Genomic DNA, 13,107 nt, shown 5'->3' with positions numbered 1-13,107 from the left:
TCCCTTAACTAAGGGACGGAACCTGTAACGCTCCGTCCCTTATTCCGTCCCTTAATTACTATTCATTCAATTTCATTTTTTATTTTTTTCCAACCCAATTCAATATAAACAAACACAATTCATTAAAATTAAAACAACATTACAATTTAAACTTAAAAAAAAAAAGAAAAAAAGACATAATTAAAATTCTAAAAAAATAAAAATGACATAATTTAATCTTCTCTGCCAAAGTTTTCCCAAATGTGCTCAATTAGATCCTCTTGGAGTTGGGTGTGGGCGCTAGAGTCGCGCGTCCTTGCCCGAATAGCCAACCGTTCTTGTATAGACGGATGCGCTCCACTTCGCGGCGGACTACTTGCGGTTGAGCTTCCGGGGGATTCGGGGTCAAACCAATTTCCCGCATCGGGTCCTTCGTCTCGGACAATCATGTTGTGCAAGATTATGCACGTATACATGATGTCGACCATGCTCTCCATGAACCACAAACGAGCCGGGGCTTTGATGATGTTGAAGCGCGCTTGGAGAACCCCGAACGCCCTCTCCACATCCTTGCGCGCAGCCTCCTGCTTCTGCGCAAAAAGAGCCTGCTTTGGGTTCGCAGGCCTGCTGCACGTCTTTACGAAGATCGGCCACTTCGGGTAGATGCCGTCGGCGAGATATTACCCCATTTTATACATCCGGTTGTTGGCCGGCGCTTTACCATCCAAAACTTCGGTAAAGAGGTCGGACTGGTGGAGCACGTTTACGTCGTTGTTCGAGCCAGGGACCCCGAAGTACGCATGGCAGATCCAAAGCCGGTAGTCGGCAACGGCCTCGAGTACAACGGTTGGGTGGGTGCCTTTGTGGCCGCTCGTGTAGGACCCCCTCCAAGCCACCGGGCAATTCTTCCATTGCAAGTGCATGCAATCGACACTGGCAAGCATCCCGGGGAATCCGTGCACTTGTTCGTGCAGGTTGAGGAGGAACTGACAATCGTCTGTGCTTGGCCTCAGGAGAAATTCGTCACTGAAGGCTGCCCGGACGCCTCTGCAGAAGTTGAGCAAGCACATGCGCCCAATGGTGTCTCCGATGTGGAGGTATTCGTCGAATATGTCGGCCGTTTGTCCAGTCGCATGCTGACGGATGGCTGCAGTACATTTCTGCAGCGTCGTGTGGCTTGGACGACCGATCGCGTCGAACCCTTCTCGGAAGAACTCTTCCTGGGCCGCCAAAGTATTCGCTATGTGGAGAAATAGTGGTTTACTCATACGGAAACGGTGACGGAAGTAGGTATCTCCCCAAATCGGGTTATCGCAGAAGTAGTCGCGTACTAACCGTGCGGCGGCTTCCTCCCGGTTCCGATTGATGTACTTCCGGGAGCGTCGTGGGGGAGGCGCGGCTTCCTCCGCCTCTCGTCGTCGATCTTCTTCAAGTGATTGTTCTATTAATTGACGCAATTGCTCAAAAGGATCCATTTGTTTGAGTTGATTTAAGATGGAAATTGAAGTGATAGAGATGATTTGAGAGGAATAGATGTGTGTTTGTGCTTGAAATGAGTATGAAATAGGATTATTTATAGAGTTAAAAAAATTCAAAAAAAGGAAAATAAAAAATTAACGGTAATATTACCGTTTGAAAATCAATTTTTTTTTATTAAAATTCGAATTTTAAAAAAAATGAATTATTGTGTCATCCGTGACGACGCCCACTCGTTGGCCAGCGAGTGGGCGTCACGCATGCATCGGGGGCGCGACACGTCGCCCGGGCGCGTGATGGGCCGGCGCGTCCCTTGTCTCGCGGATACGGGCTATGGGACGGGCTACAGGACGGGATGAATGTTGCAACGCGTCCCGCGGCGAAACCGTCCCTCCGGGACAGAATGCGAGCCGCGCGCGGGACGCGTAGTGGATGCTCTTATGATCCAGCTCCACTAGATGAATATGGTAACTAACTAACTAACGTCATATTTGATTTCCTCATATAAATTTCGATTTGGACTTTTTTGGAAAATTTCACAAACTTGAAAAGTTATGAGATTCACCATAAATTATGGAAAAATTATGATTTAAATGTCGATTATCTTTTCTTTTTTCGTCTAATTAATTTTTCGAAATTCATAGGTTTGATTAGACAACCAAAATGGGGACATTTGAAGGAACTTCATGCAGCAGTCAATCAATGTTCAGACCCTACTATATGGAACTCAAACTATCATCTCTTTGGGCGAATTGCAACAAGTAAATTCTTCAACTATCAAACAAAAAAGTAACTAGTATTTTTATTATGAGAATGGAGAACTCATAATTTTTTTTTCTCAAAAATTAACAGGCCTATGCATACAAGGGAAAGAAAAACGAATGTGCAGCATTTCTTTTGAACACAGACGAGGCACATGATGCAAACGTCCAATTTCAAAGTCGAACATATGAAATTCCTCGAAAATCAATTAGCATATTACTAGACTGCAAAACAGAGGCATTCAACACAGCAAATGTAACATATTAGGCATGTTAACTAATAATAATACAATCATTTTTCTGTCTCATAATTTGTGTCGTGTACAAAAAAGATTTTAGATATATTGCTGTACGACGATAGTAAGAGCAAGTCCACTATTTATTTTGATAGATTCTGAAGGACTGATTAAATTGAGATCACCTGATCATCTTATTCTTTAATTACTTGAATAGGTGAACAGTAAAGAAAGTACAAGAACAAGGACACCAGTGGTGAAGTTGGACTCAAAAGAGATATGGGAAGAATTGGATGAAGCTGTTGTAGTGTTTCATAATACCTCTTTGAAATCAAATAGTTTGCTAGAGCAAATGAACACCACCAAAGATACATCTGATTATCTATGGTACACTTCTAGGTAAAAAATCAAGATTATTTCATCTAACTTGTTATGTTTGTCTCATTACCACAAATAGTAATGAATCTATATCATAACTCGGAATTCCGACCAATTTTTCCTATTATTATTTGCAGTTATGAGCAATCTGAGGAGCAGTCTACTACGATAAGAGTAAATTCTCTTGGTCATGTGTTGCGCTTATTTGTCAATGGAGAATTTATTGGTGAGATAATATATTGACTTTATTACTACAAATCTCTTTATAAGAAAAATACTATATGTAGAAAATTAGAACAATAATAAGAGTATTGTTTTATTTAGGTTCGGGACATGGATTACACAGAAATAAAATAATACTGCTCCCATTTTTCTTTGAACCATAATGATAAACCTAACAGTAGTTGCTAGCTTTATAGATGAAAAAACTAATTAAACTGCGCTGTATTATTAGGTTGTTTGTTACTCCATATTTCTCTTGCATTTTCTAGGTATTCAAAAGGAAATTAACGAAATTTCACTTGTCCATGGATTTTTTCGAAGTATTTTGTGAATTTTATTACACCCAAGAGTCTTGCTATGATCCCCCTGCATCATGTATAATCTTTTTGCCATTCTAATATAGATAGAAGGTTGGGTTAAATGCCTTCATGAAATTTGACTATTTTATTGGATTATCGCAATGCAAAGGTTGGGTTAAAGGGTGAAAGCATGCAAGTTTACACAGAAGATGGATCAAGAAAAGCAAAGTGGAAAATTTTTTGCTCATCTTCTCAGCCACTGAAATGGTACAAGGTACGTAAGTACTTAAATCGACAATGTTCTAAGGGCAAATTGACAAAAAAGAAAAAAATTAATTTATTTTATTGCATTTTCTTTTATTAGTCAAAATTTGATGCACCCAAAGGCAATGATCCATCTGCACTAAATTTGTGGTCAATGGGGAAAGGGCAGGTTTGGATCAATGGTGAAAGCATAGGTTGATATTGGATCTCATTTCTCAACCCTCAAGGCTCTCCTTCACAAATATGGTAATCGAAACGTTTTCGTTGCCTTTGGTAGCTATTTATGTTATGGACGACTTCTCTTTATGTTGTTCATCATATTTTTGACCAGAGTTTTTGTGTTTAAAAAATTAGTGTAATTTCTTGATGATCAATTGTTAGAACTTAAGTATATATATTTTGCAGGTATCACATACCAATATCATTCTTGAAGCCTATAGATAACTTACTAGTGATGTTTGACGAAGAAGTAGGCAATCCTTTAGGCATATCAGTGGATACTGTAATAGTAACATACTAACAATGTCATAATTAAACCATTTCTTGTCAATCAATTTTATTTTTGTTTTACCCCAATAAAATTATCATAATATTAGTGAATTATAAAATATGTCAAATTTTGTGATGTCTAATATTAGTGAATTATAAATATTTTACATCTAAAACTATCACAATTATTTTTTGACATTATCACACGTATATCCCAAATGACTCCAACATCCAATCTGTTAGTTGGAAGTAAAACATCTTCATTATTAAGTTGGGTTTCGTCGTCACAAAATTTGCTCTTTTGTCTCTTGTTCCATCTCCCCGTCCATCTGCTACACCCTCACATAAACCAAATAAACACATAAATTGTTTAATCAATTCGATAAGATATGTATTTACACCCAGGGATAATGACATTGACAAGTAAGATATTTTACTATATAAATTTCTGATACAGTTTACTTATATACAAAAATAGTGAACTCTAATCATATCCACGTAGAAATCGAGTAGGGCATAAATATAAATTGCATGGAATCCCAATAGTGTACTCAACTATAAGAATTGAGTTGGATAGTCCTAAATAATAAACTATAGGAAGCCCAACAATATAGTCAACAATAGGAATTAAATTTGGAACATAGTGGATGATATATTCACTTCCCTTCAAGCTTCATACACGTATACGTATACAAATTTTACTATATAGTAGTAACAACTTTTTTTTTAAGAATAAAATTAAAATTTTCTAATAACATAGTATAAACACATTGTCATACAAAATAGTTGCATTTTCGCATAAGCTTCAGTCCTCAACTAGATTAGCTACAGATTAAGGAAAGTTTATACTACAATTCATGAATTGTAAACAAAAATCAAGTGTCTCCCACACAACTTATTTCATAACAACCGATTATATTGCATGAATAACATAGAATCTACGTTGTACAGAAAGAATATATTGTTCTCATTTCTTGAATCTACATTTGCAAGATCAAGCAAGCTTATGTAGCAGTTTCAGCATGAACCATTGAAACAAAATCATCACCATGTCCAGATCAGCTGCTTCTACTTGTAAGCAACAACCCGATTTTCGCCCTTTTCAGCAACGCTAATGCCGTCTCCCTCAACTTCTCATTTACCAATCAATTTTCTTTGCTGCGGGGGATTCCCTTAGTTTCTTGTACTGCCTCGCTTTTGACTTGAGTCTTCACTGAGCTTCTTCCTTCATCAGTCTCCCACACACTTGGTGGCAACATAGCTTTCTGAGAAGGGAGTTCGGAGATGAAAAGCAGGGTCTGTGCCCATCCAGCATACTTCCCGTATTTGCTCACAAAAGCATCTGCAACGCGACTGCAGATTCTTGGCGTCAAGCTGGTGCCCGCCAGTTCAGGAACGAGATACCTGGTAGCAATCTTTTCCAAATGTAGATTAGTAATCAATCAAATATGATCTCTCATTTCTCTCCACAAATAAGAAACATCAAGCAAAGGAGGAACTGGGATGTGTTAACCAACCTTCCACACATGAGTATCGACAGGAATTGCGTGATGATGATCCAAAGCGAAAAGAGCAATGCAAGCAGCAACCTTCGGGCCAACACCAGGTAAACTAGAGAGACCGACAACCGACTCTTGAAGATCTAGTTTACGAAGAGAAGCAAGCCACTCCTGACCCCCTCCAGGCTTTGATTGCAAGGCCGCGACAGTGCCAACAATATATTTAGCCCTGATCCATTTTCAAGACAAATTTACAAATGCATTGTGGCAACAAGTTGAATCAATTTGAGAGAGAAGGGAAACAATGAAAACTTTTGATAACTTATGTTAAACTGTCAAGAGAAATTCTTGAATCAAGGCTGCATTTTTACCCAATTTCTCAAACCCAATAATTAAGAAAAAAGGAAAAATCACATAGATTTTCATATAACTCAAATCACTAGCAAGGCAAAACCAATAGCTCATGAGAGCACAGTTATGAGGCAACCATGAAGAAATGTCCATAAATGTATACAATTAAATGCAAGTTTCTATCAGAACTCCATCAAATATGCATAACCAAATCTAAATCCACACACATAAACTTCAAACAAGCTAAATAAATCAAAGTTTACCTGTACCCAAAACCAGCCTCTCGAAGCTCGGCCTCCGACAGCAGCGCCAGCTTCTCAATCGACGGAAACTCGTAAAACTCGAATTCTTCCACATTCCCCAGAAATCTCCCCTTGGACGAGATGAAATCAACCATTTTCGTAATCCTCTGAATATTATTATTCGAGGAGCAAATAAACTGAATCAGACATTCCAAGGGGTCCTGCCGCAAAACCCTAGCCCCCTCCAAATGCAATGCCAGCTCAGCAAACCTCGAATCGGCAGCCCTAAATTCATCCCAAATCGAATTCAGCGACATGCCCATGTTCAGAAAATCGAAAAGCTCCGTCCTTGCGCGGTCCTCGTCGTCCGTGAAATGACAGAAATACCCAACGCCGTTGTCTTCGAGCTGCTTGAGGGAGATGAGGTGGGGCCCGATTGGGCCGGTGTACTGCAGCGGCCCGGTTTTCTTCCACCGGAACGTCTGGCCGGTGGGGAATGTGAGCGGTAGATAGAGCTCGGATTTGCTGATGTTGAGTGGCTTCCAATTGATCTCGGCGGCGGAGGTGGGGAGTGGTTGGGGATTTTGGAGAATGTTGCGGCGTTTTGTGGAAACGGAAGTGATGAGTTTTGTGAAGGATTGGCGGTGATGCGGCGGTGGAGGGGTTGAAGTTGAAGGGCACGGCGGCAAGGGAGATTTTGGTCTTTTCATTCTTGCGTTGATCGCATGTACAGAAGATTAGGGATTGCAGTCACACCTCTGCCGCCATTTTTGGGAAGAAGTAAGAGAAACTAAAACTTATGAAGCGAATAAATGAAGAATAAAATGTTGACGGGTAAAAAGTACTTATAGTTGTAATTTACGTAAAATCGAGGGACCAAAGTTGCAATTTATAACGGTAAAAATATCAGAAGAATTTTTAGTGGTTAATGGGTGATTGGCCAAACAACTTTATTGTTATTTCAACTATCCAAAAGTAATACTTGCCTTAAATTAACTCAATTTTTTAACACAACATAATATTCCGCTCTTTCTATTCTCTATTTCTATTTCTATTTCTATTTCTATTTTATTTTTCTCTAATTTTATTTCCGCTCCGAAATCTGTAATTATCATTTTTTGTTCAAATCTTAGTCCAAAAAACATCTCACTTGATAGTGAAAGATATACGGATTATTAGTTTAGGATGTTGAACTTTAATTAATTAAAGTACATAAAAGAGTGCAAGCCCATATATTTCTCTATTGTAAAGAAATATTCTAGTAAGAGTTCATGGTATTTTAAACATGTGAAAACACTCTTAGTCCGCCAAATATGATAGGTATGTTCAATCGGAGATTTCCAAACTTTATCCCTTAAAGCGTGTGACGAGGAATTGTTCCTGCATCGTATTGGCAATGCTCGTGAATACCGAAAGTAGGAATTTACTTACAGACACTAATCAATCGTGGAGAAAATCTACAAAACAAGTAAATTCTGCGCAATATGATTATCAATCTAGATTTGTTTTTCTGTCTATAATTCTTGCTGCATATCATTAGATGATGACGGGAATTTCGAACATAAAAGTATTTAAATATCAACAGACAACAAAGTAGGACAGTTTGATATTATTATTACAAAAAAAAAGTTACATCACGAACACAAGACATGATAAAACAAAAAAACAGAGCTAACGCCCGGAGCAACAAGAAGATTGGTCACGAACTCTGTTACCACGATCATCATCATTCGTCGGCGATTTGTCAACCCTGCCTATGCAAAACGGAGCCATCACCCAAAATCCAACCCAACTCAAAGTCCCCAAAACCGCAAGCAGCCAATAATACCGATCCAAACGGCTCTCACCCACCGTCTCCCCAAACTAACTCTTCTTCCCCTCCCCTCACTCACCCTTCCCACAATCGCCACCAAAACCACTCTACTAAAATACCCAACCCCTGTCACCAAATCCGTGCACACGTCGTGGTAGTCTCTCAGTTCGGTCGGCGCCTGCGCGTGGTAGTAAGTCTCGATGCTACTCCTAAAACAAACATCCACGCACGCAACCAAATAGAATTGGAAAACCAGCCACATGGCGTGCTTGCGCTTCACCACGGCTGCGACCACCACGCAGCAGAGGATCGCGTGCGCCATGGCCAGCGCGATGCCTAGGATGGATGGGATGGTGCGCAGGCATTTTGGGACGCACGAGTTGCAGTATTTGTTGGCTCATTTGAGGAACTCAACACATGGCGCATATGCATGGGTCGGCGGCCATGGCGATCAGCAACGGGGGATGGAATACGGCCAGCGGGATGGTCATGAACAGGAATTTTCGCCTCATTTGATTCGCTTGGGAGAAGAAGAAGGTGTTTCCCAGCACAGAGACGATGCCTAAGATGATGAAGTTGATTGAGATGCCCGTCATGTTCCGCATAAAACTACTTTCCCTTTCTTCATTATTTCTGTTTCCACAAAATTAGGATTATTAGTAGTGATTATTTAACACAAAATATGAATAGACGAAGTATGTTTATAACCTGCAAGGGATGAGGAACGCTTTGAAGAGTGAAGCAACTCCCTTCGTGATTGGGACCGGTTTTTGTGTACGACGACCATCCGCCTAAAAAGGTAGCGGTTACAAAGGCGGCGAAGATAGCCGGAAACCCAAACAGGAAAGTCCATGACGATATCAATGAAATTATAACAACTCCAATTGCATACACGCAATGGTTCTCTGCGGTCGAGCCATGCTTTTGCACAAGACCACACACAGAATATTGTCCCCCTTCACTGGTCTGTTCTTCGTGCAAAGAAGGCACACTCACGGTCAGACCGCCTCTTCCGATCGCCGTTAACACCAATCCCAGGTACAAAAGACGTCTTTGCGTATTCCCTACACAGGTTTCGTTGTATTCCTTGCATGGACCCATGCCCAGAACCGGTGGCAACGACATTGTAACAAAAGCAATACACTGACATCATAAAGTTTGGTCAAATTCTAGTATGTAATTTTAAAAATCAGTAATGAATTTTAAATTTAGTCTCCATCATACCATGAGATTTTCAAATACTATAAGAGATAGAGCAAATTTCCAAAATACCATGAAGTTTGGTAAAATTCTAGTTCGTCGCATAACATTGAAAACCCAGCCAGAAAACCTTAGATTTTGATATAGTTTGATGAGATTTTGATCAAAGTTTATGGTTTTGGACAATTTATCTTTTTATAGTGATATAGATTGACACGTGGACTCACCAGAGTGGAGGAGACAGTAGAGATGACGACCACCGTAAAATTTCCGTGAATCTTGTCGTCGAGGAACTGAAAGAAGGCGGGCAGCATGAGGCTTGTTCCTTCCCAGATATTGACGATTGCGGCGGCATGAGTAAAGCTTAGTTTCCAAACATCCGTCAAAAATGGGTGTAAAACAAAAAATGCCCGTCGCATTAATGTGTCGGACCACAACAATTGTACAATCCGACAACCTTTGACTGCACAAATCACCCACATTAGTAGTATTTAGTACTATATTCAGACAGGTAACATACTCCCTCCGTCCCCAAAGAATATGCACTTTGGGTTCGACATGAGTTTTAATGCACAATCAGTAAAGTACGAGACGGGTGGAGAGAAAAAATAATTCAAGTATTGTTAGTGGAGAATGAGTCTCACCTTATTAGAGTGAAGAGAGTTTCCAAAATTGAAAAGTATATATTCACGTAAGTTGGATTAAAAAGGAAAAAGTGATGGAGTAATAAGTAGGGGCTTTAAATTGTTTAAAGTCGTACCGTTATCCTGATGATATTGCTGAAGCAATTTCTGATACAATTGAACATCGCTGCATGAAATTAGGCAGCTTCACTCTCACCAGCAAAATGTGAACTAAAACAGGAAAAAAACTAATTAATGATTATAAGACATGTCTTGAGCACGCAAAATTATTAGGATTATCAATATTATTGTAATAACCGGCTTCTTTTATTATCCTTTTGCCGTTGAAGTGTAATGTCGAACCAGAAAATTTTCCCTCTCTTGGTTAGTGTTTCGAATGGAATTCGTTACTTCCCTTTGTTGATAATAATGTCGATAGTTCAAGAAAACACAAATTTAGTAAGAATCGAACAAACTAGAACAACATTACACATTTACAAAATATAGCACGTCATGAATAAGGACCTTATTCCCGAACCAAAGTATTCGCTTACACCACGATCAATACATTCAATTACATGTCTACGTTCATGTGGACTTAAATTGAAGAAGAGAAAAGAATATTGGATGCTTGTGCAAATATTCATGAATGAGCAAAAGAAAAAAAAAATAGAAACTAAAATCTCTTCTTTTGCTACACTCCTCTTCCTTTCGAGCCCAAACCGATCAGCTACAGCGAGCCCAAGGGCCCAGGGCAGCAAGCCCGTCGCGAGCAGCAACTTGGCAGCCATGTTCTCTCCCAACCGCCCCAGCTCCCCTATGTACACCCTGCAGCAATCAAACAAGAAACATAATTACAAACCTTTTGTCCCAAGCTAAACACCAAGCTACATTAAGTATAGAGTGCTACAACACCAAGCTACATTAAGTATAAAGTGCTACAAAATCATGAAAAGGAAGATATGCTGCATATGGAAACAAAATGAAAATCAGCCCTTTTAATACCCATGAGTACACTCTCACAACCAACAAAAATGTCCCTCCAAGAGGATGATCAGGAGTTGCAGATTTGCAGTTATCAAATCACCTATATAAACCCCTCCATACACCATAACACTTTCTCATTTCCATACTTGAAAATCCTCCGGCAATTAGAGTAGTGAGTTGAGAGTGAGAAAGAGCAGGAGGAGCTGCAGTGTTTCAAAGGCTTAGAAATCTCAGTACCAACTACATCAGGTAAACACCACCATACCCTCCTTTGCATCATGTAGAACAGCCACCATGATAGAACAAGGACGGACTTAGAGAAAATAAGAATAGCCTCAACAATCAGTAGTGCCAATGCCTTTAAAGGAGCTGCACTTACGCTCAATAAGGATATGAAGTCACCAACAGTTAGTCCAGAATATAGCAAGATGTAGCTTTTAAAGTGGATGCAACAAATGCTCATTCCAGTAAGCTAAAATATGCCAAGGGAAATCCATCTAGGCCTAACAATCAGGAGCAACACAATTTCACAGAGCCTCCACATCAGGTTAAAGAACCACAAAACGAGCTGTCCGGCGTCGAGCAAACGCTGACGGGAGGCTGACGGCGCAGCCAAACAGCAATTCTGCTCGCCGAGGCTGATGGCGTGAGTGTAACGGCGACCCCGGAGCTTCCACGCGTGACGGAGAAACAGAGAAGGAGATGGAGGGAGAAAGGCGATGCCTCCTCTCCTATCGGTGATTCCGCCGGGTGAGAGGACTCGACGTAGAGAGAGAGAGAGAACACCGATGAGCCGGAGGCAGCGCTCCTCGCCGGCGATCAGAGCCGACGCTGACAGCGATAGTAACGACGGAGAGAATACGACGGCGCTAAGTCGCCGTAAGAGATGAGGAGCGAGTGGCCACCCTGGAGCAAGGTGAGGCCAGACACCGGCGATTCTGAGCGCGAGTTCGCCGGAGAAGTCGAGGAGTGAGAGATTAGGGAAATGATCGAAGGCGCTGCTGCTGTGTTCTTCTTTCAAGTATCACATTCCTATTTCCCAATTGGGAGCCTTAAGCCCAAACGTACCTCCTTCCCATCGTGACTTGGGCCAGAAGACTAATTAATTGAGTTAGGGCCAGAAATAATTGTTTGATCGGTTGGGGCAAGTGATATGAGAATTTGGGCTGCGAAATTTAATTTGTGATTGGGCCGAGATTTTTATTGTTGGGTTGGAATGAATCTATGAAATTGAGCTTTGAGCTTAATTAATTAATTCCCCGGATAAATTTATTTAGTTTCCGAAGATGGAAAACGTTGAAGAGGGAGACGCGAAGGCTCGACCGGCGTCGCCCCGCGACGCCATAGGCGACCTTAAGAAAAATTCAAGGAAAAGATTTAGAAGGGGATTTTCCAAGAATCCATACTTTATTAAACATGTACTCAAGTATTTATTTTAAGATAATAGAATTTCTTTGGATTTAGTTAAAATGGATAAATAAATTCTACAACTTGGTGAAGCCCGAGAAAGGACTAGAGATCCTATGAGACAAGAATAAAGATATATGTGCTATGTCATAGGATACATGCATTCTTTCTTAAGAAAAATAGTTCAAGTACTAATAAGTGTGCTACGCTATTTATTTTCAAAGGGTAAATGGCTCAAGGGCGACTGAGGCCAAAGTGAGTAATTAAGTTGAGGAATAAGGATATCAGGTGGGCATTCTTTTAAAAACGTGATTATAGTATGAAAATGTGAATTTTTTCTAAACATGTTTGTCATGTCATGTTTTGCTTTTATGATTACCTATCTGCTTGGATATGTCAATCATGTTAAATCGAATTCGGGTCCCAGTAGGGCCGCAAACCCTACTCGGACTAGTGTACACATATGGGGACCGTGTGCTAGCTTTCGAGTTGGCCTGTCCAGCGACCGTCGTGGAATGTGGCCACATTCCCGGTTCACATACGTTCTAATATGGTATCTATGTTTATGTGATTGCGCAATCAATTTTATGAAATGAAAGGAATTTAGTGACTCGGGCCTTTTTAAATAAAAACCTTGTGATCACTCAACTATGGCTGACAATTAAATGGAACTTATTTTTGGCACTGTGCTCACTGAGTATATCAAGTACTCAGCTCTGCATGTTTCTTTTCTAACGCGCAAGTTGAACGTGAATGAGGTGACGAAGGTGTTGGGAAGTGACCGTTAATAAGTAGTTAGGTAGCCCAAAGTAGTATGTCTTCATACATACTATTTTGTCTTGGACTCTTCCGCTGCAAAAGAATTTTGTTCTAGGAACTTA

At 40.4% G+C, this 13,107-nt stretch overlaps 1 protein-coding gene and 1 long non-coding RNA gene across 2 annotated transcripts; both read right to left on the bottom strand.

Moving 5' to 3' along the window:
- Window positions 1-4,925: 4,925 nt before the first annotated feature.
- Window positions 4,926-6,987, bottom strand: LOC121795028 (N-glycosylase/DNA lyase OGG1-like). Its single transcript, XM_042193464.1, has 3 exons — window positions 6,218-6,987; window positions 5,622-5,832; window positions 4,926-5,519 (listed from the first exon to the last, which is right to left on the bottom strand). The coding sequence occupies exons 1-3, from the start codon at window positions 6,904-6,906 to the stop codon at window positions 5,250-5,252; spliced, it is 1,170 nt and encodes a 389-aa protein (XP_042049398.1). The 5' UTR covers window positions 6,907-6,987; the 3' UTR covers window positions 4,926-5,249.
- Window positions 6,988-10,336: 3,349 nt separating this feature from the next.
- On the bottom strand, window positions 10,337-12,004 carry LOC121795020. The gene is made up of 2 exons (XR_006049395.1): window positions 10,838-12,004; window positions 10,337-10,660 (listed from the first exon to the last, which is right to left on the bottom strand). It is a non-coding gene; the product is annotated as an uncharacterized LOC121795020 (long non-coding RNA).
- Between the last annotated feature and the right edge of the window lie 1,103 nt (window positions 12,005-13,107).

This window comes from Salvia splendens, chromosome 1 (genome assembly GCF_004379255.2).
Source record: "Salvia splendens isolate huo1 chromosome 1, SspV2, whole genome shotgun sequence".
In the NCBI taxonomy this organism is placed as follows: domain Eukaryota; kingdom Viridiplantae; phylum Streptophyta; class Magnoliopsida; order Lamiales; family Lamiaceae; genus Salvia; species Salvia splendens.
Note: the sequence above shows the minus strand (reverse complement) of the source record. Positions and strands in the feature narration are given on the sequence as shown.